We start from the raw sequence: 26,161 nt of genomic DNA, 5'->3' as shown, positions 1-26,161 counted from the left end.
CCTAATTAGACAAAACACCCACCAACACTGAAGACGTGTTTGTTAAAATGCATTCTCCATAACGTTGTGTTTCACTAAAGCTTGCTGCTTGCCATCTTTGATAGTCACACATCTCACTGTGATACCTTTGTCCCTTTTATGCCCCTGAAAATCTGTGTGGTATGAGATCCAACTGTGAAACAAACCCTCATTTCAACTGTAATTCAACAAACTACCACTAAAACACACAAGTGAAACTATTTAAGAATGTCATTATAATATGTACAACCCATTTAATGGGGGTTGATTATCTTCTCATTAGCTGAAAATAATTTTTTTCAAGCTGCGGGGGTAAGACCCTGAGCAGAAGGAGCAATGAGAACAAACTGTACCATTCAGCGTGTTTAGTTTTAGTCTGGAGCAACACAAGAGAATCAGCTGATAGAATTTGCTGCATTCTTATTTAGGTGAGTTTAGAGTTAAGGGTATTTTTGTTGAGTTGTAGGCGTGTTGTAAGCATATGCAACACTGGGAATAGATGGATGTCACTGACAATGTCATGGTTCGACAGAGCGAGAAGTGACTATGTCAAGGGCAGATAAAGATCGGTGAAATAAGGAAAACAAGGAGAATAATGTGGCTTTAAATTAAAATCATGGCCTGGAGGGGCATAATGGGGACATGAGCTGTTCTTTGAAGTCACTGATTGTCATCAGGGACACGTGGCAGTGCTGCCGGTGGCTTTGTGTCACTATGGAGATCCACCATTTGCGTTTCTCTGAAATCGTTAAAAGTTCATTTCCTCTATATAATTTGCTATTTGTTGTTTCGTGATGAGTTTTTATATTAAAGACTGAATGCGCATTTCTCATTTGGTGGGAGTTGTTCAGATAAATGTTGAATTAAAGAAATGAAACTTGGGCTGACACAAAGATCTGTTTTAAACTAGAGGAAGACATAAGATGAGAAGGCAGCAGACCCTGTGACTTTGTAGATGGGTCTCAGTCAGCACCTGCTCCTCTTCTCAGGTGTCCCAACTACGTACACACCTGAACCCGCTGTTCTGTCCTTCCCCCCTAAAATTGAATTAGATATTCATTTGTTTTCCTCACACACCTGGTACACACTGGCCCTATACACTGACATGAGGAAGCTTTGGTCAAAGGTATTATGTGTCCTTTTTTTTCATTCATTTTCACTGAAGTGAAAAGATTTGTGACATACTGATTCAGCTGATTGTGTATTCTGTCTGGAAATTTAATAACCAATGTATGCCGTTTGGGGCAACATCATCTTTTTTTGTTTGTTTGGAGAAAGAAGAATTAATATGTGCAAACTAATGTCCCTGGATGGACAGACAGACAGTGAAAGGCAGAAACAGAAATGTCATCCACCATAAAATAAATACACCACCATCACGGTTTTGTTGAATACTACCTCATAACAAGTATTTTATCTATTCCCTGCTAAGTCGACTCGGCCAATAACTGCATTAATTGATCTTATGTACAGCTTTTAATTTCACTTTAGATACGTTTGATGACATGGTAAAATCTAAAAAAGTTACAATTTCACTGAGCTAACAGGAAATGATTCTATTTTGCCTGTTTTGAGAAATGTTAAAAAAAAAAAAAAAAGGAAAAAGATTTTGGTAAAGCTGCTCACAATATAATCACTTGTTTTCCCATTTAGAAAAGAAACAAGGCTATTCTACCCCCATTTAACCTGAAATGCTTAAAGTTTTGTTTCTTCTTTGTGAAAGCATGTTTTTTTTTCTCTTCACATGTTTTTATTAAGATTTTCTTATATAAACAACAAAGGACAAAGGAAAAAAAAAAACAGAAAACACAATATAAACAAGGCACATAGAAATTTACGAAAAAATCCGGGTTCCCTGGCTTCCTTCCACAATCCAAAGACATGCATGTTAGGTTAAATAACCTAACATGCATAATTAAACAAGCAAATGTTTAATTAAATAATAAATTGCCCCTAGGAGTGAGTGTGAGTGGTTGTTTGTCTCTGTGTGGCCCTGCAATGGACTGGCGTGCTGTCCGGGGTGTACCCTGCCTTTCGCCCTGGGACTGCCAGGATAGGCTCCAGCTTCCCCGTGACCCTGCATTGGATTAAGCGGTTAGGAAAATGAATGAATGAATGAATGAATAATAATGATAAATTCACTTAATTTATATCATCCAACCAATCGTCAACAAAAATATTATTCTTCTCCATAAAGTTATAAAAGAGAACCCATATTTCATTAAACCAGTCTAGTCTGTTCTTAGTTGTATGGCTTATCTTTTCCAAAGCAAGTGAGAAAATCATTCCTTTCAGCCATTGTGACACAGTGCAAGGAACATTTGATTCCCATGATGTTGCAATGCAGCGTTTTGTATGCAGAAAGCAAATGTTTAATTAAAAATTTAACACTTTTTGAAACTGTGAAATCCTTTGGAAAAATGTTTAACAGACTCATCTTACGGTTTACAGGAACTTCCTTACAGATAATTTGAGTGAGAATGTTGATTGATTTTACTCCAAAATGATCAAATATATTGACATTCCCACATACAATGAAATAAAGTGCCTTTGCAGTCTCTACATTTCAAGCAAGTATCAGGTATGGTAGGATTAAAATAGTGAAGTTTCACTGGTGTTATATACAGTCTGCTAACCCATTTAAACTGGAACAGTTTTGAGTTAGTATTTATCGATTGTGTCTGAGCCTTAAAACATGCTTGTGGCCATTCTTCAGTTGTTATTTCAACCTGCAAATCTGTTCTCTGTGCTTGAAGATTATGTAAAGGGGATTATTTGGATGTACTCACTAAAAGTTTATATAGAACAGAAACTTGCCCTTTTGAAAGGACCTCAAAGTGCATTCCTCAAGAGAAGAGGAAAGTGAAAGATCATTTTTCCACTTGCAAAGAATAAAGCTCCTAAGTTGCAAATAGTTAAAAAATTGTTTTGTGGGAACACCGTATTTATCTTTTAGCTCTTCAAATGACATTAGGGTCCTGTTATCATTATACAAATCTGCCATCTTTGCTATTTTCTGGGATGCCCAGATTTTAAACCCTGAGTCTGCTCTGCTCAGAACAAAATCCTGATTCCCAAATACAGGAGAAAATAGAGAAAGTTCAGATACTTCTCCCAGAAAAGCAAGGGAGGTGTGCCAAATTGACAGTGTGTTTCCTACAAAAGGGTTAATATCGTTTTTAAGTAGTTTGCGTTTAGTAGCTAATAATGTATAAAGGTTTACCGTAATGTTAATACGATGTGATTCTGTTGAAATCCAGCCTGGAGGGTGGTCTTTCTCAAAATGGAACATTCTAGCTCTAATTTGAGTCGCCCAGTAATACTATTCAAAATTTGGAATATTGAGCCCTCCTCAATCATATGGCAATCGAAGCAGAGAAGATCTATTCCTAGTTGGTTTTCTGTTCCATATGAAATCAGAAAAAAAAAATTAAGTAACTCAAAAAATAAGGATGGCGGAACAAGTGTGGATTGAAAGGGATTGAAAAATTTTGGTAAAATGGACATTTTTTTTGGGCATATTTATTCATCCAGTGATTGAAATGGAAAAGTTGTTCCATATATTTAACACTTGAGTAACTTCACCAGTAATATTATTGTAATTATTGCAGGCAATATCATCAACCGCAGAGGTGATTTTAACATCAAGATAAGTTAAACACGTTGAAACCGCAAAAGGGGATTGTACTGGAGGATTTGTTCATTTTTGTTCATATTTAAGATAATTGATTTTGAACAATTAATTTTATAACCTCAAAAATTGCCATAATGCTGTATTATGTCCAACAGAGCAGGAATTCTTTGTTTCAGGTTGGAGCAGAATAGTACTACATCATCAGCATACAGCACAACACAGTGCTCCAAATCCCCAATTTCAATGCCTTTAATACCAACACAGTTTCGGACCGCTGTTGTAAGTGGCTCAATCACCAATGTGAATAATAAAAAGGACAGGGGGAAACCTTGTCTAGTACCTCTGTGAAAATTAGAAGGTGTAGATAATTCACCATTTGTTAATACAGTGGCTTGAGGGTCTGCATAGAGTAATTTAATCCAATTAAGAAATGTATTCTTTATACCAAACCTCTCAAGAGTCTCACACAAGTAAGGCAATTTCATCATGTCAAAAGCTTTTTCTTCATCTAGGGACAAGATAGTTGTGTCCGTGTGACCAGAGGTCTCAAAAATAATATTATAGACGCAACAGATATTATGAAAAACCGTAGCGCCCTTGAACAACCATTTTGATCAAAATGAGCCAATCATTGCACAAGTTTATTTAAACGTCGAGCTAATACTTTGCAAAGAATTTTTAAATCAGTATTGAGTAAAGATATTGGTCTATAATATTCACATGAGGTAGAAATTTTGCCTGGTTTTAATAAAAGAGTTATTACTGCCCTATTTAATGAAGGCGGAAGAGACCCACGATTCTTTAAACATCTCAAGAGAGGGCTGCAAAAGAATATGATGAAAAGACTTATAAATTTCAACAGGAATACCATCAGGTCCGGAGGTTTTTGATCCCTCATACTTTTAATCGTTGATGCTAGCTCATCACATGAAGTAGCATAGATTTTTATATAACAAATGCGTCTAATATGTTAAATCTGTATCACTTAGCCTAAATGTTCACCTTCTGAAAAACAAGTATTCTACAGCTGAGTTTGTGGACTTGTGTACTTGTGACAATACCAGTCATAAGTTTGGACACACTTAATCATTGGATTCAATTGGAAATTATGTCAAAACAGTTTACTCCCTTTAAGGTTTTGCTAGAAATTTTATTGACTTTAAATTGGACAATTAAATTTTGCAGCAGGCGCAGTGGTTAGCACTGTGGCCTCACAGCAAGAAGGTCGCTGGTTTGGTCGGTGGCCTTTCTGTGTGGAGTTTGCATGTTCTCCTCGTGTATGCGTGGGTTCTCTCCGGGTACTCCGGCTTCCTCCCACCATCCAAAACACATGCATGATAGGTTAATTGGTTACTCTAAAATTGCCCCTAGGAATGAGTGTGAGCGTGGGTGGTTGTTCGTCTCTGTGTGTGTGGCCCTGCGATGGACTGGCGAGCTGTCCAGGGTGTACCCTGCCTGTCGCCCGGGGCCAGCTGGGATGGGCTCCAGCTTCCCCGCGACCCTGAATTGGAATAAGCGGTTCGGAAAATGAATGAATGAATGAATTTTGCAGCAGAATCGGCATTACTCGATCCAATGTCCTTTCTTTTATCTTTTCTTCAGTTACTTTGTCTCTTTCTTTTCCTTGTTTTCAGCCATAATATTCTCTTGGGTTTCTTTGCTGAATCAGACATGCTTTGCATGTGAAACAACCAACATTTGTACAAATAAAAAGACAGCTATCACATGGTAGTCTGGGCTGGAGCACAAAGTTGTGAAGTGTGCTCTCTTAGCCCCAGGCGATGCAGGGCAACGACGGAGAGTGCATAATTAATATCAGTGTGCCATCAAAATGAGTCGAAAGCAGAGTTTTAAAGTTTGAAGGTTGTGTTGTGTTGCATTAACATGAAACAATAAAGTCAAGTGATGTAGCTGTCGAATATGATACAATAACTGTAATGCCTTATAGTCTTGTCAAGTTAAGTTGCTTTATAATGACATTTTGCATGTTTGCTTCAAATCAACATGAAATAAAAATAATTAACAAATTCTTGATGTGCTATGCTCTAACAATCAAATTTCAATAAATTTAACCAAGTAATTTGTAACCTTGGTAACAGACAAAAATGCATAAAAACAACTGGCAAGAATCACATCCCCTGCCTCGGCTCTGTCCTTGGTGAAGAAACAAACAAGACTGTTTGTTGGTGTGTGCAATCAATAACCAACTTTTTTGTGACCCTTCTCCTTCAGTGTGCAGAAGTTTTAACAACTTACACAAATTTACACATTTTCTTTTTGTAACTGTTGCACACAGCAACTTACATTTTAAAAAAAAAGATACAACTGACAGTTTTAATAATTGAATTGCAAATTATTTATTAAAAACAAAAATTCTACATTAATAAAATTATCCTGTGTGAGGTGAATACTTACTACAGGGATCTTCAATCCTGATCCTCAAGGGCCAGCATCCTGCAAGTTTTCCAAGTGTCCCCACTACAACACACTTAATTCAAATTAATGTGTATTTAGCAGACATGCGTAGAGTTTGTCTCAGTCTGAGTCGTGTTTGTTGTAGCAGGGACACTTGGAAAGCCTGCAGTTTACCGGCCCTCAAGGACCACGATTGAGGATCCCTGACTTACTTTATGGCCAATTGTGATTTCAACAGCAAATATAACCTGAAAAGTAATATTATATATTATTCATGAGCATTTGTCTTTAAAGTACGTGTGATTTGTAAGGAAAATGTTTAAGAAAATTAAATTAATACAAGGTTAATTAAAAGCTTCAGGTAATTAAACATTTTCACAAACATAACACAAGATCACTAATCCTGCTGTTGTCCTGTTTCCCTTTTTAGAGACATCAAACCTGACAACATACTGCTGGATGAGCACGGTAAGACCCTGTTTTCAATACATTCATGTAGCAGCAGAGATGTGAGGCTCAGCTCCATCGGTACTATGACATATAAGGAAGAATTTCATTCATTACCATATAGTAGAAAATGTAAACTTAGCTTAACTTGATTTAATGTCCAAAATCCAGCATTTAACTAACCAAACCTTCAGCTCAGACCACAGTAGATTCAATGCTTAGAAGCAGGCTTCAGTCATCGCCTCAATAGGTTTTGCAGCACAAAGAGAAAAAAAAAAAAACACATTTGTAATAATTTCTTTAGGAAAATTACAACACAGACAAGGCTTGCCTGAAGGGTTCTTAAATTTCTTCCTTCATTTTAGTCATGGCATTTTTTTTTTTGGGCCAGGACTGAAATTGTTGAGGCTGTGTGACATCTAGACAACCTTGCATGTTTTTCTACAGTATGGAATGAAATTAAATGGATTGATATGAGAGTAATGTGGAGGATAAGGTGGTATTCATCACGCCTCTGCTCTGCTGATAAAAGACAATCCAGCTCTGAATGACTGAGTGAGTTTCATCATAGATTTTAGTGCCAGCACCAGTTACGCAAATAGATGTACACTCATGGACACACAGCGTGGGAGACGAGGTGGAGTGGGTGTGTGTGTGTGTGTGTTTACTTTTTGAGAGGAGGGGAACAATTCTAAATCAATGTAGCATTAAAATAGACCATAAAATCTTTCATCAATATGTTAATGAAGAGGAATATAAAGTATTTCACGTTGTGACTCATCGTACACAAATCCTAGTCCAACATCTTCTGATGCAGCGCACTGTGTGTTTACAGTCAGTGACCAAAAGTATTTGAGCAGTACAACACAGAAGGTATTACATCTGACAGCCATGGACAACAATATGCAATAGACTCTGAACCAAACTGATAACACAGTTTCAGATTTACTCAGGAAAATACATAACAAAGGCAAAGAGTAAGAAAACTGAGGATTTACACCGTCAAAAGTCTAGACACGCCCACGTCTGACTAGTACCGTATATGAAGATATAAATGAATGTGGAAATAATAAAGATACTTGATGAAACCTAAAACACATTTGCAAATGTATTTATTAGTTATGGAAACTGCTTTGTCTTTATTTGTAACCGAGGGCTCAGCTTGTCTACTCATGAAAAACAGCCTGACTTCTGTATGCTCTGTGCAAAAATGCACACATGCACGGGTCAGAGAGGGCCCTCAGGGGGCATGCAGGATGACAGGCCTGCTGTCACTAAGAAGTAGGCAGAAAAAGACAGTGAACTTCGAGTGAGACAGAATCAGGCAAAACATTGAGAGCCGAGAATGGAGAAAGTGATGAGCAAACAGTTTGGAAAGGTTTTGTCAAAGATGGAAAAACAGAACAGAAAAAAAAGGGAGATAGACATATAAAATGAGCACATAAGGAGAAAGGAAAAAGATGGAAAGCCAGCTTTGTCAGCTAGAAGCCTAATTTAAAAAGGACAACAGATGTTGACACCTGTGGTGTCCTTGCAAACTCAATATGCACGTTTGTCCTCTCCATGCACTCAACCCGCACTGTGTCTCTGCACAGACTTGTGGTTTGTCTCCTTGGTGAAGTCTGAAAAAAAAAGAAAGAAAAAAAACACAGCAGGAGGTATCAGAGGGGGAGAAAGCTGTTTGCTTGTGGACATTTGAATTTTGCAAGCTGGAATTGACCTGTGATCCCTGATTCCCCTGGGAGCCACTTCATAGAGTGAAAAGCATTTACTCATGCACAAGCGATGCTGCTTTGTTAAACAGCAGAACCAGAGACTGAAGCTTTATGAGTGTTGTTGTCTTGTTTTTGCATGCATATTTTATTCCATAATAGAGATTATTGTTGATGAAACTATTTTCCAAAAAACAAAAACATACACATTGCATCAACTTCTGTGGGACTTGATGGCACAAAATGATCTTTAGCACCTAGACCAGGGGTGTCAAACTCCAGTCCTCGAGGGCCGGTATCCGGCAGGTTTTTGTTGTTTCCCTCTTTCAACACAGCTGATTCAAATCAAATGGACCCAGCAGCTTCTTGCCAACCTAATTATGAACTTGTGAGGTGTGTTGGAGCATGGAGACAACAAAAACCTGCAGGATACCGGCCCTCTAGGACTGGAGTTTGACACCTGTGACCGAGACAAACAATTTTCATGCCAATAAACTCATCAATGACTTTTACCTGTATATTTTTGAGCATGCTCACCCCATGCGGCAGCACCAGCTCCAACCATTCACAATGTGGGATAGCTGTAGAGTTCCTCTAGCTTCTATTTAGCAGATGCTCTCCTGTAGGAGGGGATTTCTGCTGTTTCACTGCCATCAGTAATGTTCAGATGGGAGATACTTGCCAAAGAAACATCCCCATAAATATCAGAGCTCAAAGCTAGCCAGCAGAATGACGCACTAATTAATAAGACTGCATTCACTTGATCTGGCAGTGCTCCTAACGCTGTGACTGATCAGTGTGCAAGTGAAAGCCAGCACTGTTTTGACTCATTGTGCTTTTATGCTGTTAGTCATATTTCTTTGTCATCATCAGTTAAAATCTTAATGACATCATATCATCATGACTTTTCAGTGCACATGCCTCGTGTTCTTCTTGGCTGCACAGTATCTGAATGAAATATTCTACAGTCATTTAGCAGACGCTTTCATCCAAAGCGACTTACATATGAGTAAGAACAACAAAAGCACGAACTCAAACAGTAGAGGACATCGTAGGAAGGTGCTAGTGGACTGTCCAGTTGGACCCAGGTCCTTCCATGAAGTGCTACAGGCTTTTTTTTAATATCACCATTGTTTTGCAGGGAGACAGGGTTGAGGGGTTGAAGTAATCTGATTATTGCTAATATTGCAGTTACAAAGCCTGATAGCTTGATAACTACTGACTTGTAAAGATTAAAATAGCTTTTATATCTTCAGTCAACATCCATCCATCCATCTTCTGCCGCTTATCCGAGGTTGGGTCACGGGGCCAGCAGCCTAAGCAAGGAAGCCCAGACTTCCCTCTCCCCAGCCCCATTTGCCAACTCTGCAGGGGGGATCCCAAAGCGTTCCCAGGCCAGCCGAGAGATATAATCCCTCCAGCGTGTCCTGGGTCTTCCCCGGGGTTTTCACCCCAGAGGGACGTGCCTGGAACACCTCACCAGGGAGGTGTCCAAGAGGCACCTCAACTGGTTCCTCTCGATGCAGAGGAGTAGTGGCTCTACTCTGAGCCCCTCCCGGGTGACCGAGCTCCTCACCCTATCTCTAAAGGAGAGCCCGGTCACTCTGCTGAGGAAACTCATTTCAGCCGCCTGTATAGGAGATCTCGTTCTTTCGGTCACGACCCACAGCTCATGACCATAGGTGAGGGTAGGAACGTAGATCGACTGGTAAATCGAGAGCTTCGCCTTCTGGCTCAGCTCCTTCTTCACCACGACACACCGGCGCAGAGTCTGCAGATGCCGCACCGATCTGCCTGTCGATCTTGCGCTCCATCCTTCCCTCACTCGTGAACAAAACCCCGAGATATTTAAACTCCTCCACTTGAGGCAGGACCTCACTCCCGACCCGGAGAGGGCAATCCACCCTATTCTGGCTGAGGACCATGGTCTCAGATTTGGAGGTGCTGATTCTCATCCCAGCCGCTTCAGTGATATTTTTAATAAAAAAAAAAAAAACACTACTGGCAGATTTTCCCAGTGAAACTCTCTTACTTATGCCCTACTTTTTGCCTTTAATTTCCTTACTTCCTTATTGTAAATACACAAAGACAAAATTATGTTGGGCCTTATATATATACATATATATATATATATATATATATATATATATATATATATATCCTTATATATATAAATGTATATATATAAGGCCCAACATAATTTTGTCTTTGTGTATTTACAATAAGTACAGCAACTATATTTGTTTGTGGTGTTACCAAGGACATACTCCTCCCGCAGTTTGACATAGACACACACATACATGCACTATGCACACAGATAGACGTTTAGCTCTTTAGACTGTGGCTAGGAAGCATGGATTCTGGGCCATCTAGCAGCACGAGAGGACACGGGTCAGTTGTTTGACTTTGGAAATCACTGACGTCGTTCCTCCACTTCCCTCCATGTTTCATTCACCTGCCAACAAAATTGTAGGTAATTTCCATTTGTTTGTTGTAAAAAACAACACTTGTTTGATCATCATTTTTAAATTTCTAACACATATGAGCAGAACAGAAAAAAGAACTCTTTGAGATGGTTAAACCTAAAATAGAGATTTATCAACTGTTGGATGTTCTGAAGAAAGAAGCCCAATCCATCTATGCTGTACCTTTCCAACTAACAGGACAAACTATTATCTTCTGCATACTGATGTATATGTTCTGAGGTAGAGTCTAGAGCATGAATGGTAAGAGCTCAATTTTATTTCCAGTCGTCTGTGTAGTGGATAACTGGAATGTGTAACTGGTTGGTGTAAGATGTGTACTTTAAAACATGTGCTTTAAGACTCAGTAACATAATGTCTCTCATCTACAGGGCATGTCCATCTAACAGACTTTAACATCGCAGCGATTGTAAAGGAAGACCTAAAAGCAACATCCATTGCTGGAACCAAACCATACATGGGTAAGAAAGCAACTGGATACATGCTCTGAAAGACAGATCAACACCTGTTATCTACCTCTTTTGATTCAATGAAAGATGTGGTCATAAGGCAGGCCTCATTGCTCCTTTTGAATATGATTACAAATATCATAAATCTGGTTCACCAGCTGCTGTGTTGAGGTTTGGAGGCTTTAGGACTGGGAATTTGGCTTGTTCTGTGGAAACCAGCTGTTGCAATCAGACAATGAATATAACAAAACTGTGGAAAGTCTAGGTGTCAGCTGGATACCAGCTTGTTATAATTTAGTCCCTCTCAAATGCACACCTTACCTAAGAAGTCATTATATTTATGTTTAAATGAGCCCACTGGCACAGTTTCACTAATTCAGACCCAGAAGCATTTACCCATCTTTTTCAACATGGCAAACCTTCAACTGCTGTAATGTCACTAATTGGCTGGCATGCGTATGAGTGGGTTATTTTGGCATTTAGTAGTTCTTCAGAGGAATCCAACCAATTGCACAAGTAAATGAATAATTATTAGCTAAATGAAGGAGAGAAAAATGTGCTTTTAAAGCATGAAAAGCTGCAGCTGAGGCCTTTTCTCACTGGCTGAATAAATAGCAATAATTGGCATTTTTCCTATCCATCATAGCATAGGTGTGAGGCTGAAATAACAAAACAAAACAACAACAACCAAAATAAAAACTGTCACCTTATTGTCCAGAGACTTAAGAGTTTATTGTCGAGCTGCATATTTTGATCTCAACTACATGACAATGTCCCTGTGTGAAATGATGGTTCACTTTTTGTTGATAACAAAGGTGTTATTAATGCCAGTGAATTAAATCTACATGAGTAAGATGCCAATAATAACCACCATTCATCACAACACAAGCTAATGTTTAAACATGTTAAGTAAAATTTCAGCTGCTTTGAAAAACCATTTGTACTTTTGTGTCATAGCTTACTACCTTTTCTGTGCAGTTTAGTGACAAAAAAAAGTGCATGTCTGAGTCAAGAGATGAGGATTATTTATGGAGAAAAGAGCAGTGTGTGAATGACTAAATGCTGTTGCCATGCAAGGCAATAGAACCATTAATGTTATGTTTCTGCACCCTAACAAGGACTAAATAGTTCCTTCTTTTGTGAAACACCTGAAGCAATTAAATCAAAACAGTAGAAGTTATAATAATCAGTTCTATTTTAAAAGCAACTACTACTAATCTATTTTTTACCTTTTTTTGAGAAAGAAAACAACCCATAAGCAGAAAGTTTAGAAGGCATACTTGATATTCATGATCAAAAACACGGAAACATCCTGAGGCAATTCTGCCTCCTGGAAGCAATGCTGTGGATTTAGCTTCTAACAGATCAGATAGGCGCTAACAGGATTTCAGAGGGATTTTTAAAAAACATGGCAGTGTGTGTATTTGCCTGAATCTGTGTGTTTGCTCAAGACTGTTTTTTTGTGTTGTGTTAGTGTGTACAGATTCCGTTTTCTTGTTTTTGTGTTTGATCAGGATGCAGTTTGATCTTCATATCAGGTCTATTATTTGTTTATTTAGGAAGTGACTTCAATTCATGCACTTGCTTTACAATTCATTCATTTATTAATGCAAAAACAATTTGATGCCATTATGACTCAAAACAAAATAGGAATAGTTCATATTTACACCTGTTAAAACCAATGAAATGTTTTTTTTTCTTTTTCTGTCTTTCAACCAGGTGGCCATTATGTGCTCAAACCCTGGTGCATTACCTGTCAATGTTACATAAATACAAAAGTAATGTATTAGATTTATGGGTAACATTATTCTCACCTTCTATGTAAAAAGTAAAAAAAAGCAATCTAATTTAAAACAATATTTCTCTCGACCTTTACGTTTCCATCATCCGCACAACTTAAATGTTTCTGTATCATACATCATAGTTGCTGATTTTAAAATAAATTGACAGTATTTGTTGTGAGAGGATTAAACAAGGATCCACTGAACAGTCAAAAGCCATAAATTAAGCTGTAACTTAAGTCATTAATCATCTGAGAAATCTGTCTGAGACGTTCCTTCTAAGTCTCATTAAAAACAAGTAATAAATATTACTGCCTGCTTGAATTAGAAAAAAAAATGAATGAAACAAGACGAACGCAAATTTCTAATTTTAAAAACAGCAAAACAAAAATGTCATGCCTTATTTACATATAACATTTTTTTCCGCAGCTCCTGAGCTTTTTCAAAGCTTTGAAGGGTCCCATCCTGGCTACTCCTTCTCGGTCGACTGGTGGTCGCTGGGGATTACGGCCTATGAACTACTAAGAGGGCAGGTAACAAAGACTCAGTGAACTGTCGCCTTGTCCCCATCACTGCTCACCTCAGTGTGACCTGGCACACTTAAATACAGTCAATAATGCATATGACACCCACAGGGGACTGCTAAAAAAAAATTCCTGCCAGAAAATCTGGCGCATGCAAGTAGAAAGTCTTCAGCCACAACAAGGCAGAGGGAGGGTCAAACTGTAACAAAGTCATTTAAGTAATTAAAGTAACTGTTTAGTCACAGAGATGTGATGAATCGCAGCGGGAGGATGAAAGGAAAACATCTGAGTTATTCAAAGAGAGCATAATTGAAATGAATCTTTAAATGAATTAGTTTTTTTTTTCATGCTGGTCCCATCTATAGGAGTTTAATATTGATGTCATGGAAATAAACACAGGACCAAATGCGTTCACCCAATCATCTGACTCTATCAGGCCTGGTCAGAGAGCTGAAAACAGTCTGTTTATTTGTGGACCACAGGTGCTGAATTCCCTCACATATTTCAGCATGACACCAGCTCACATCAATAAGTCCTGTCAACACAGGAAATGATTTTTTTTTAAAAAAAGTCCTGGAGCTGTCATGAAGGATTCCAGAAGATTTCACATTGATCTCAAATGGTTTTTTCTTCATCAGTTCCCATTATGCTTCCTATAATGCATTCTGTCCTCTGTCTGACCGCAGACTGCCTGCTCACAGAAATATCTAGAGTTTGCCGTCCAGCTTATGTCATCCAGAATCTTTCCATGACTCCTTCTAAAATGTTTGTCATTTCTGTTCCCTGTCTGACCTCAAATCTTCCTCTGGCCTGCAAGGCATCCTGTATATCCTGTGGTTTACAAGTATTTGGTAACCTTCTCCTATTCAGGACAAAGCTAGTTGCATATTCTCACTAAGAGATTACATTAAGGCGCTCAGAGTCTGACCCCATTTCTCTCTTTTTCTTTGCTTTTTTTTTTGGAAATTCTTCTAGCCCTCTATCACAATCTCCTTCTTCCTGGCAAATCATTTTCAAGTTTGCTGCATGCTTCCCCATCACTTCTTTCTGACTATCACATTTCAGTGTCATCTATAAAGTAATAGTCAGATTCAGAGTATTAAAAACTGCTCTCTGGGTTGTGCAAGAATCGAGAGGTTGAAATCTACCTCATCATTTCCTAGCTCCAACTATCTTTGACTCATTTTGCATCGCTACATTGCACTCAAAAAAAAGTGAAATGCATGTTACATAATTCTTTTAATTTTTTGCTTTTATTGAATAAAATCATGTTTCGTGGTTGTTATCTTGTTGTTTATCACGTATGCTAAAACGTTTTAGCACACATGCTAATCCCTCTTTGTAATCCAAAAACAATCTAAAAGCGTTTGTCGCTGCAAGTGTTATCTTTTAACAAGACTCTCTGAAAGCTTGTTTCCTCTGCCATTTATCCCCCCATCAGTGCAGAAAATGAGTCTGCAAAAGGTGAAAACAAGGAGAAAAGGAAGAGGAGAGAATGAAAAGGCCAAGAATGTAACAAACCATGAGATACTTTATCACAAAAGCATCTTCCCCTGGCTAGTAAAGGAAGTAGGGATGAGTGCAAGATGTCTGTAATCCCACATCTCCTCCCAAATTGTCTCTCTCCATTCTCATTTCAGAGGCCATATGTGATGAGATCCAATACACCAACTAATGAGATCCTCCAAACGTTCCACAAGGTTCACCCCAGTTACCCAGCAGCTTGGTCTTTGGAAATGAAGTCTCTTCTTAGAAAGGTAAATGAGCTGCTCATACAACTAGTTTAACACACAGTACACGTATAAACAGAGTTTCAAAGGGACATGATGTGTTCCCTTCCTCGTGATATTCTGAGTGCCAGTGATGATTACTTGTATGCAGTGTAATTACAGCTAATGTATTTAATACACACTGTTGCTGGAGAATCAAGGCATGACTGTTGAACAGAGATAAAGTGGCATGGACAAATGTGGAAACCACTTATTAAAATAAGTTAAATAAGTTCAACATAACATGGCAAAGATCACACCTTTAGATCTTACATCTTTAGCAACCAAAATAATGAATGAATATATCCAATTAATCAATTAACATGATTAGTGCACAGCAAAATCTTCAATGTCTATCACCATTTTTGTTTCTGTTACAGTGTATTTGCAGTTTCTGTCCAAATAAATAAATGAATGAAATGAAAGATTCAGTTCAAAGAGTCTTTTGCAGGGGAATCTTGTGCTCCACTTTTTGAGGTCCATCTGGTATTGTTCAGTCATGTTCAGGCTGAGAATGTGTGAGCAATGACAAAATCTTCAGGTAACCCATTGTGGATTTTGAGGTATTCTTTTCCACCTTCCAGATTTTTTGCTTCCAAAATTGCATTCGGCACAAGCTGTTGTCCCAGTGGAATTTACTTTTAGGCTGCAACACAGTTGAAAATAGTCTTTGAACAAACTTTGAACCTTTTTCTTCCAAAAAAACTTCAGGTGAAGACAAAATGGTCAGTTTTCTGCTTGTTAAGTTGTTTACAGATTTCTAAAAACAGAAATCTTTTGTCCGTGTGTGTGTGTGTGTGTGTGTGTGTGTGTGTGTGTGTGTGTGTGTGTGTGTGTGTGTGTGTGTGTGTGTGTGTGTGTGTGTGTGTGTGTGCACGTGTCTATATGTCAGATTGAGCTCTCTGTCCCCTGTTTTTGTAAATTGCAAAGATGAAGATATGGCTGCCTGTAAAACTGTAGGCCTTTTGTCCTGTTCTGTAAGCATCATTAATTTATTTTTGCAAACTGCCAGACATCTTTTTATCTTCTTAGAGAACAATGCTGCTAATAATTGGAACAAGAGACAAATCAGAGGCCTGATGTGGTTGGGTATATGGTTTCCACATTTGTCTGCACACATCAGTTGCTACTCTGAAAAGACGCATCTTTACATTCTCTCCTTACATTTAGGCTTCGCATCAGCATAGTCTGATAGACTCGGTCCGATTGGAGACGCGGTAACTTTATTCCAGACTGAGACTGCGTTCATGCTGCACTGTTTAATCAAATCGGACATTTAAAAAAAAAAAAAAAAAAAACATGTTTCCCTCTCCACCAGAGGCAAGAAAATATGGAGCTGCATCATATTGTAGTCTGGTTGATCAGATTTCTATCAGAACTTTGAATTCTTCCACATCTTCCCTGTGAGTTGTTTATTCTATCCAGAGCAGTCTATCATCCCACACGTGTGTATGGTTTGGTTGTGTTTACCTGCGATGATGTGCGTTGAACCAACAATGCACTTTGTTTTGTAGTCCACCGCGTTTGGTCTGCACGAAATGAACCAGGACCTGCATTTGAGTCGACTTCTTTGATCCAAATCAGAATTCATTTGCACAACGAAGTGAACTTTGCAAGCTAACCGTCTCAGATTTGAATCATAAAGGCTGATGTGTCCTCACTATACTACCTATAACACTACTGGGTCAACTGTACTGAAGCTTACAATGGACTTATAGAGGTGGGAATACCTGATTATCCCAGAGATAAAAACTTCCTATAAAAACATTGTTTATCAATATTTGGTCATTTTTTGTACAGGATGTCATATCTGTAAATGCAGAGAGATTCAGGCATATACAGGTAACTTGGTTTGAAATACTAAATGTGATCATATATTGAAAGACTGAAGCAGACTGGTGAAGACTGGTGAAAATGAACGAATTCATGAAACACATATCCTGCAGCTGAGCAAGACATAAAAGTTATTTTATCAGCAAGTCCTTAAGGGAAGTAAAATAATCAAACAAAGATTGCCATTTACCAACAGAACATGTCAGCCTTGGGCCCAACCGATTTATCAGCAAGTGTATCAGTGCAAGTTTTAAGGATGTTTAGTACGCAGGAAACAGAGATACTGCACAGTGACAAATGAGATTTTGGCAACCTAAATTTAGAAGTAGAATATGCATAGTGCCAGTTTGTGCCCTCTGTTTGCACCGTGGGGTATCTCCAGACAAATCTTCCACCTTAGACTATATCTAATGGAGTTCAGTTTATCTCCTGCTTCATGCCAAGATACTTTTAGCAGGATGCCGCAACATTTGCATGCCACTGTGAGTCTGAGCAACATCATCAGGACATTGTAGAGACACAGAAACATTGTATAAATAACCCAGACATATGTGCTTTTATAGTCCTTTTTGCAGTATCTTCAAACTCAGCTGGTAAAGTTCCAGTCTTTTCCCTGTCACAATGAAGCCACATGCAAAGCTAAAAGATGCACTGGTATTGTAGCTTTTGGAGTTTTTTTTTTCTTTTCCTTGGCAGCAATCCACTGCAGTCAAACTGTTGCATTGCTTCGTGCTCAGACTCCTTGAAGCTCATTGGCATTCCAGTTGCATGTGTATAAGTGTGTGTATACAGAGTGACCAGGGGAATGTATAAGTAAAAAAGAGAAAGGCAGAGATAAAAAAAAAAAAAAAAGAAAGTGAAAAAGACAGGGGGAGAGTTTCATGCCCAATATATTTGTCCTTAATCTTTCATGCTTCACAACCCACTGAACTCTCCTCATCATTTGCTTTCTATATGCATTTCATTTTTGCTTCCTCTCCTTCTGCAACTCTTTATGTCCATCTACCTCCAGCTTCTCCTATCCCTCCTACTGTTTCAACCAACCCATCTCTTGTGTTCCTGTATCCTCATTCTTAGACGCATCCTTAAGGGCAAACACATGCTCCTGTCTCCATGGGACTCTGCCCCTGACTTTTCAAGCATGTCACCCCGTGTACAGTCATTTGTACTTTAATTCCTTTCTCTTCTGTAGTTGCTGTGTATAGATGTCCAGAAGCGGATTTCCTGTCTAGCAGAGCTACAGGATCTGGACTACATGTCAGACGTCAACTGGGATGCTGTGCTTAGCAAGCAGCTTCCTCCAGGCTTTATTCCCAATGTGAGTATCAGAAATAAATGACGGGCTGCCTCGTTGCATTATGAAATGTTAAAATCTGAGGTGGAGTGAGTGTTATTTCTCCTGCCAGTCAAATCCACTTTCTCTAATCTACCATTTTTCTTTAAAAGTTGCAACAACACTTTATGTTTTCCTTCATGAATGTTAAGGTTATGTGGGTATAATTACTTACATTAACAGGACAAAGATTGTGGATTTAGATAAATGAATCCAGAATCTATTCTGCCCTCTAACATAATCTATTCCTTTCCAGTCAGTCTCTAAACACACCAACCCCTGCTGGGCTGCGCTGGACCGCCTGCTGAGCGTAAACACCAGCTGTATTTAATCCCGTCTACTATGCTGGCCCTACATACTGATTTGGTCAAATTGCAGTATTTTTTTAAAAAAATCCCTAAAAATCCCAGATGTTGAATGGTTTAGAATCCAAGATACTACCAAAAGAAGTGGGACACGCCTCAAAGTTATTGAAGCATGTGTTCCAGGCAAAGTCCATAAAGATGAGAAAGTTTGATGTTCCAACAGAGCACCTTTGGGATGAATTAGAGTTGAGACACCAAGACAGGTCTTGTTCAACATCAGTGTCTGACCTCACAAAGATTGGTCAAAAATTCCCATAAACACATCTCTAAAGCTTCTGGAAAGCCATTCCAGAGGAGTTGAAGCTGTTTTGGCTGTAAAGGGTGGGCTGACTCCTTGTTAAACCCTACGGATTAAGAGTGGGATGCCCCGGATGCCCCAATGCATTTTTGGCACTGTAGAGTATGAATGCTTCCATTCGGACTGACATAAACCAGAATCAAAACAACTTTGGTACAGACAGAGAAACCCTGAGGTAATCTGCCTACAACAGGTCCATTCAGACAAGTCAGGTGGAAACAGTACTCTTTTTGCAATTATAACGACAGGCAGGAAATCCAGCTGCTTGGCTGGATGCCTGTAATGGAAACTCAGTAAAATTTAAATCAAATCAGGCAATTGCTTTGAGAAAAAAATCATGACTGTGCAACAATACTATGCTAAATCAACACAAAGCTGTCCTTATGTAGTATTTATTTGTGTGTAAAAGGTTAAAAAAAAAAGGAACACACCAAAAGAAACACCAGATTATCTTAGAAATGAATGCATACTAATGATCAGAGCAGCAGGTATCTTCACTGATTAGACCGATGCAGTGGAGGACAAATATAGATGAGAGGATCAATGGGGCTCTGACCGTGTCTGACTAATTATAGGCTCACCCACAATTATTAGAATTAATGCTTGAACGTGGAGAGGAAAATTCGCCGACCATCTTTTCACTCACTGTTTTGTCTTTATAGGCTTTTGTATCTTTATAGTCAATCAAATGCTTCAACGTTCTGGTAAATGTAACACAGAAACAACAGACACTTACTTAAATGAGTGTGTATGCCATTTTTGTCTTTAAAGAGACGAAGACTAAACTGTGACCCCACATTTGAGCTGGAGGAAATGATCCTGGAGTCTAAACCGCTTCATAAGAAGAAGAAAAGACTTGCCAGAAAGACCAGAGACCACGGGTCTGATGGGTCCCCTCAAGTAAGGATTTTCAACCAGTTACATTCTAAAGTGGAAGAAAGGGTTCACCCCAAAACTATACATGGATCATTTAAAATCTCTTACAAAAATTGATATAACTGATATTTTACCTATGCAATGTTGGAAATTAATTTGTCATATTTTAGAACAACCTTAAGAGCACATATGACCCTCAGAGGACACAGCCTTTCACTCTAAGTGCTCATTATTTTACTTCCATTTAAAGATGGTACCAATGAGAAGCTGTTTTTAGTTTGTTGTTTCTGGAGGAAATGGGAACATTAACAATATTGAATTGCTATATGCATGGGGAAAAAAATCAAATAATGCAATGACCTCTGCCTGTTTGCTTTTACAAACAGGCAGACAATAAAGCACTGAAAGGTTCATTTTATCTTCTCAGTCAGTTGAGAAATAGGTCAGAAATCCACATAATGCACTCATAAACATTATAAGAGATTGTGTTTGTGCTTTGATTCAGCAGTTGGTTCAGATCAGTGCTGCAGCCATTGGTTTTTATAGCCAACTGTAACTCAAAAGATGTCAAGTTATGGGCTTTTACTTGCATTTTGAATAAATGCAGACTGAATAACTTGAATAAACTGCTGCTTGTGAGAAAGACAGCGACGTAATCTGCATTTTATAGGTATTATTATTATGGGCATATTGGAAGGGATGACTTGGAAAAATCTACTATCCCAGACAACCTTTCTAACAGTACCAGCCATACTGAATTCTAGGCGTCTGTCCAAATATGAAACTTCTGATCTTCCCATTGGCGATGGACTGGTGACCTGTCCAGGGTGTACCCTGCCTCTCAACCAATGATTTCTGGGATAGGCTCCAGCTCATCTGCAACCCTTAACTGGACTAAGTGGTTAAGAAAATGGATGGATGGATCTTGAGTCTGCAAAAGTTCAGCAATCCAGCAGATAGCACTTAAACTACAATTTATAGTGCAGTGGTTGTTACAATTAAGTCCTTTGGGCCCTTGTCCATCCACTGTCACACTGGGGAAGTTTATTAACCCTTTTTTGCTCAAGGTGAAGTAAGATGTGGGGTTTAGACTCTTTTAGGACAAGACGGCAAAGCTGGCCCAACATGTGTCATATATTATAAAAGCTGACAGCTGCTTGTGGGGATTTGACTTTGTGAGTATATTAGTGTAGAGCTAGACAACATTAATCATCCTGTGGACCTTTCAGGCACAGAGAGTATCACTTTTCTGATACAACAATAATGATAAAAGCTTTTCAGGGAAAAGTTTATAGAGATGGATGATTATAGTTGTGGATTACTAAAAAGTCTTTTCAGTCATTCTAGCATTGTTGATATTAATATTAAAATGGCTTCTTTAACTTTGTTTAAGTGTATGGCTGGGAACTTTACTAAACTGTTGTGGCAAACACCATATTCTAGCATCATATTTTGCAGTGCGTGGGATCTTTGTTGCTGCCCGTTAGTTGGAATACTTGCTGTACAGTCTATAAATATCAGTTTTTGTTTGTGCAAAGCTTTAACATATCAATTTACCAAAGGCCTTTGGGGCCACTTGAGATGGATGCATTCAAAAGAGAGACAAAGCAAGAAAGTGTGAGAGGAGAGAGGGGAATGTCTATATGGGGTTGCTGAAGCATATCGGATCAATATTGAATGAAGAAAGTTGCCCCAATGGCCATCCCAGTCTGCTTTTCCCTCTTTACCCTGAAGCTGCTCTCTATTCTTTGTGCAAATTCCTGCTCTCTTGTCATTTTGCTCATCTCCTTTCCAACCTTTCATCCCCCACTTTGACCTGAGACTCCTCTGACAACGCCATCCTCATGTCACCCTTACCTTCCCTAGTGTCCGGCTCTTTATCCGCTTTTCTAGCTGCTCTTTTATCTCTCTGCCTCTCCCTCCTCATGGTCTGCCATGCTCATAATGCAGCATGGAATTAGCTCAATTAAATCGCTGATAATATACAGCAGAAAATTGGACTCGGGCTGTTTGAACAAAACAAATTGGCTCCTCACAGAGAAACACACAGCTATAGTAGCTTGTTCGCATTTTTCTTTTTATTCCTTCTGTAAAAAACTTACAGCTTGACTTTTTATACAATGAAATTACATATACTAATCAAAATTTTAAGTTTTACATGAAAGTCTTTTTTCTTTTAAATGGTAATAATACATGTGAAAAACTATATAAATCCAGCAGACTCCATTGTCACTAAATGGAACCTTCTGTTTTGGTTCATACTGACTGCACAAAAAGCCTAATTGGCACTGCAGTAAGAAAATATATGACTATGGATGTTAATTGATTAATGTAAAATAATATTAAAGATTTAAATAGCTGCCAGCTCATATTTTTAACAGGTGTATTTAACAGGGGGACTTCACTTATTCTTAGAAGATAAGAAAATCAAAATGGATTGTCTCTTAAGAAACAATGAGGTTCAAATATAAGCAAAACAGTAAAAGTTTGGAATATATGTATAACAAAGTAAACTTTATTGCTCTCTGCAGCCCTGTCCAATTATTGTCTAAAAAATAGATGATACATTTTCTGACCATGAAAGTCATCTTTCTGTTTAGAAAACAGAAGTTCAGTAAAGACAGTGAAAAATCACTTAATTAGAATTAAACTTAGATCATTGACGGTTTTGCTGGAAGGAAAATAGGGCTGCATGTGTAGATTAGAGATGCAGTTTAGAATAAACCACTGACTAAAAGTGACCAATCAGTGATTATTTTTCATGCAATGGCATCACCAGAATCATTAATTAGGTAGTGACTTCTTCTGCAAAGATTTTATTTTACACTCAATCCTGTGAAAAGGCTGAGATTAGTGTGTCAAGATCCAGTCTTGGTTCAATATTTCTCAGATGCATTTTGATTTTTTAATCACTTTTTAAATTATTACAAGTAAATCATTCTCTAAGATTCATGCACATGTTTTATGTGTCATGTATGCATCTGGAAATAAATAAACAATTCCTATTTTAACCACTTTCCCAGTTAGAAGTTGCGAGCACAAGTCCAACTCAGCCCCAGACATGCTCCTTAAGCGATGTTCCCATTAGGCTCTCATCCAACAGAACTCTCCCTGTTGGTTTGTCTCATTAAATGGAAAGTTTAATCCAACATTTAGAGCAATTAGCTTCCGAACTGAAGAACCCGATACAGACAAAGCAGAAGGGACGGAGAGAGAAAAACAAGGAGTGAATTTCAGCATTTGATAGCTTGCTCCACCACTGTGAAACCACCAGTTACCAGTCTGAATGGAATTTTATTGGGTGTAAAGATGGCTGCATCAGACTTTTCAGTCATGTTTAAATAAAAATACTCTAATGTTGCAGTATTTGAGGGATTTTATGTGGAGAGTGTGTTTTAGTACTAGATTCTGCCCTTACTTTATTTTTAAAATGTGATGTCATTAGAAGAGTTAAAGAGGGATCATGCATCATTCATCTCACCCCATCCATCACATCTTTTATGTATCATATCTATAACTCATATTTGACAAACGTTCTGCACTCCTGCTTGTGTCCTCTGTTTCTTTGTCCTTTCTGCAGTCTACATCCCAAGTACACCATGTTCTCAAAGTCTCTGTCAGGATCTTTATGATCTTAATGTTGATCTGGTTTTTCTTCTGTTTTTTTACTGGAGTGAGGGTTTCCTAAAAGCTTACCTGCAATCGAGATGAATGCTAAACACAGAGAGGCTTTAGATGTCTTAACTTTCTATCACTTATACATGCAAGACTTTTTAATCCCCTCATTTTTCCACTTTGCTGCTATAACAATCTCTCTGATATGATTTGGTATCTTTTGGATAATTTCCCTGCTACTACAGAACCTGTTCAGAACCACTCTATTGAGCTATGTGACAGACAATTCTGGGCTCTGTGTCGCCATTTTGCAGTCCGAGCCTCCGGAGGAATTAGCCACATGTTCGTGTAGGAATTACGTTTGATCTTTTGGGGAATCAAAAGACTTTCCTTAGATGTTCTTATACAGGTTTGGTAGATTTAATGGAGTTTTAAGACTGAGAAAAAAAGTTTTGTCAATTGGGGAGAGTTAATATTGGAATTTGAATGACCCTCTGAGATGTAAAAGTAATAATAGCTTTTATTCTTAAATGTTATTGTAGTTCCTTTCTTTGATAAAGTACAATGTGATAATGACATGATGAGTCTTTATGATCTCTGTCTTTGTTGCCTCCCCTCGGGTGAGAAAGCACCTGTTTACTTGTCTTGGTACTACATTGGTGTTAGGACAACCCTGGGTGACACAGCCTGAGGCACTCATGTGATGAAGTGAGCCAAATATGCAAAGCAGGTGGAGACATCTGAGCAAGTGTCCTCCAAAGTCAGGTCAATTTTCTCAACTAGCTTCTTATTAAAGGTGCATAAACTGATATGATGATGAATGCAGTGGGTACAGAACATTACTCTATGTGCAATCCATTGTATCTCAGTAGTTTGCACTGTACTATTGTATTTTTAATGACAATAAAAGATGTTCTATCCCTAATTATTAAAATATCAGTGACATCAAAACAATGTAATTAGTCCAAAAATGGAAAAGAGTGATGATGACTGGCTGGTCCTGATTTAATCATTTCTTTTTTCTCTCCAAATGCCAGTCATTTCTAAGTTGTTTATCTTTGTCTTTTTTTTTTCTCTCTCCTCCAGAATGGGCAGTTGCAGCAGCGACTGGATAATGTCCAGAGAGACTTCATTGTCTTCAATAGAGAAAAGTAAGAAAGCTCCATGACCTGCCCTGCAACCTTTCCAACCTGACATTAATACATTAATGCACAAACAATTGCATTAGTAGAAAAAAATAAAAACTGTTTTTGCTGTTTTGCATAAGTTAAAGTAAATGGTAAAGTTCATTTATCAAGAAAGGAGATATCACTGAATTAATAAAAAAGATAATTTTAATAAGCAATTTGACAGCAACAAAACAACCTCATTAGGATAAGCATACCTTCTAATATCTGTCTATAAGACATCAATACAGAATGACATACCAAATATATACTTACATGTGTAAATATAAGCATTTCAGAAAATAACTCTGACCTGAAAAGGTTTGGATAATTGTTGAAAAGATACATTTCATACACTGCAAAACATATTTAATTTTTTTTTTTTTTTTTTTTAATTGTTCCATGGTATTAAATGGACTATTCAAGATATTTTGGAGTCAAGAACGGTGTTTATGATTTTACAGCAACAATTCATTTTTAATTTTGCAAACTATAATGAAGTAGAAAGGAATGGTGAAAGAATAAAAACGCTCAAACTCAAAATGCAAATCTTTTTGGGGATTATATCCATGGCAACAGGAGATTGACATCAGCTAGAGATTTCTGACTCTACATGGTCCTTTTCACTGGGACATGGCAGATTCTTGGCATTTGATTTTCCTTTTTCTCCCCTTTTTCAGCCTCTGCTGCATGAATTATTGTCAGGACATTGTGACAGTTTTACCAAATATGACAAATACCCAGTTAACAGAAACCATTCGGCTCGGAGCCCGCACAAGTTCTGGCCTGAATCTGCATAACAGGGCCAGGGTGTCTTTTCTTACAATACCAATAAAAATCTGTTCTTCCAAGTCCATCCCGGAACTGGACCAAAGTAGGCTCAGATGTGAATTATTATTAAAACAAGAACAGAGTGAAAAGATTAAATGTTGCCAAAGTTACCAATTAACTTTATACATCCCAATAATAAAGTGACATTCAACATGACAAAAATACACTGATAAAAAATAAAGTTAAAATCATCTACTGATGCAGTTTCTTATTGAGCAACATTGATTTCCTTCATCTATTCAAATTTGTCCAAAATTAATAAGATTTGTTCTTTAATCCACAGGTCAAGAAAAGTAATGGTGGACTCTTCAGAGCTAACTGTGACTGAGAAGAATAAGGCAATAGAAGATGGACAGAACAACAATGTTGAGCCAGCGGCCTATTTATCAGGATAGGCCTCTTCCATCCCGATCCCCACCTCATTATCTGCACCTGCCTACAGCTTGTAGCTCAGCCAGTTACATCCAGAAACCTACAGTTCTATCAGCACATACACTCACTGCTGGTTGTCTATGTTACTGCACTCCTAAGTAGCCTCTACAATTACAAAAGCAGCACTGTATGCACTTGTGCATCACCATTTATTCACAAAAGCCGCATTGTTAAAAAAAA

At 38.1% G+C, this 26,161-nt stretch overlaps 1 protein-coding gene across 1 annotated transcript in view; it reads left to right on the top strand.

The window, feature by feature from the left end:
- Nucleotides 1-25,944, top strand: part of stk32a (serine/threonine kinase 32A) — a gene marked incomplete at both ends in the record, with an annotated part of 70,500 nt that extends 44,556 nt beyond the window's left edge. Inside the window, 8 exons of the mRNA XM_079247578.1 lie at nt 6,498-6,535; nt 11,081-11,170; nt 13,369-13,472; nt 15,104-15,220; nt 18,258-18,383; nt 19,833-19,961; nt 24,639-24,703; nt 25,833-25,944. Coding sequence (XP_079103704.1) covers nt 6,498-6,535; nt 11,081-11,170; nt 13,369-13,472; nt 15,104-15,220; nt 18,258-18,383; nt 19,833-19,961; nt 24,639-24,703; nt 25,833-25,944 — 781 coding nt within the window. The remainder of the gene's footprint in view (nt 1-6,497; nt 6,536-11,080; nt 11,171-13,368; nt 13,473-15,103; nt 15,221-18,257; nt 18,384-19,832; nt 19,962-24,638; nt 24,704-25,832) is intronic.
- Between the last annotated feature and the right edge of the window lie 217 nt (nt 25,945-26,161).

The sequence above is a fragment of the Telmatherina bonti genome, assembly GCF_933228915.1.
Source record: "Telmatherina bonti genome assembly, chromosome: 10".
In the NCBI taxonomy this organism is placed as follows: domain Eukaryota; kingdom Metazoa; phylum Chordata; class Actinopteri; order Atheriniformes; family Telmatherinidae; genus Telmatherina; species Telmatherina bonti.
This window is presented reverse-complemented; position numbering and strand designations above follow the sequence as displayed.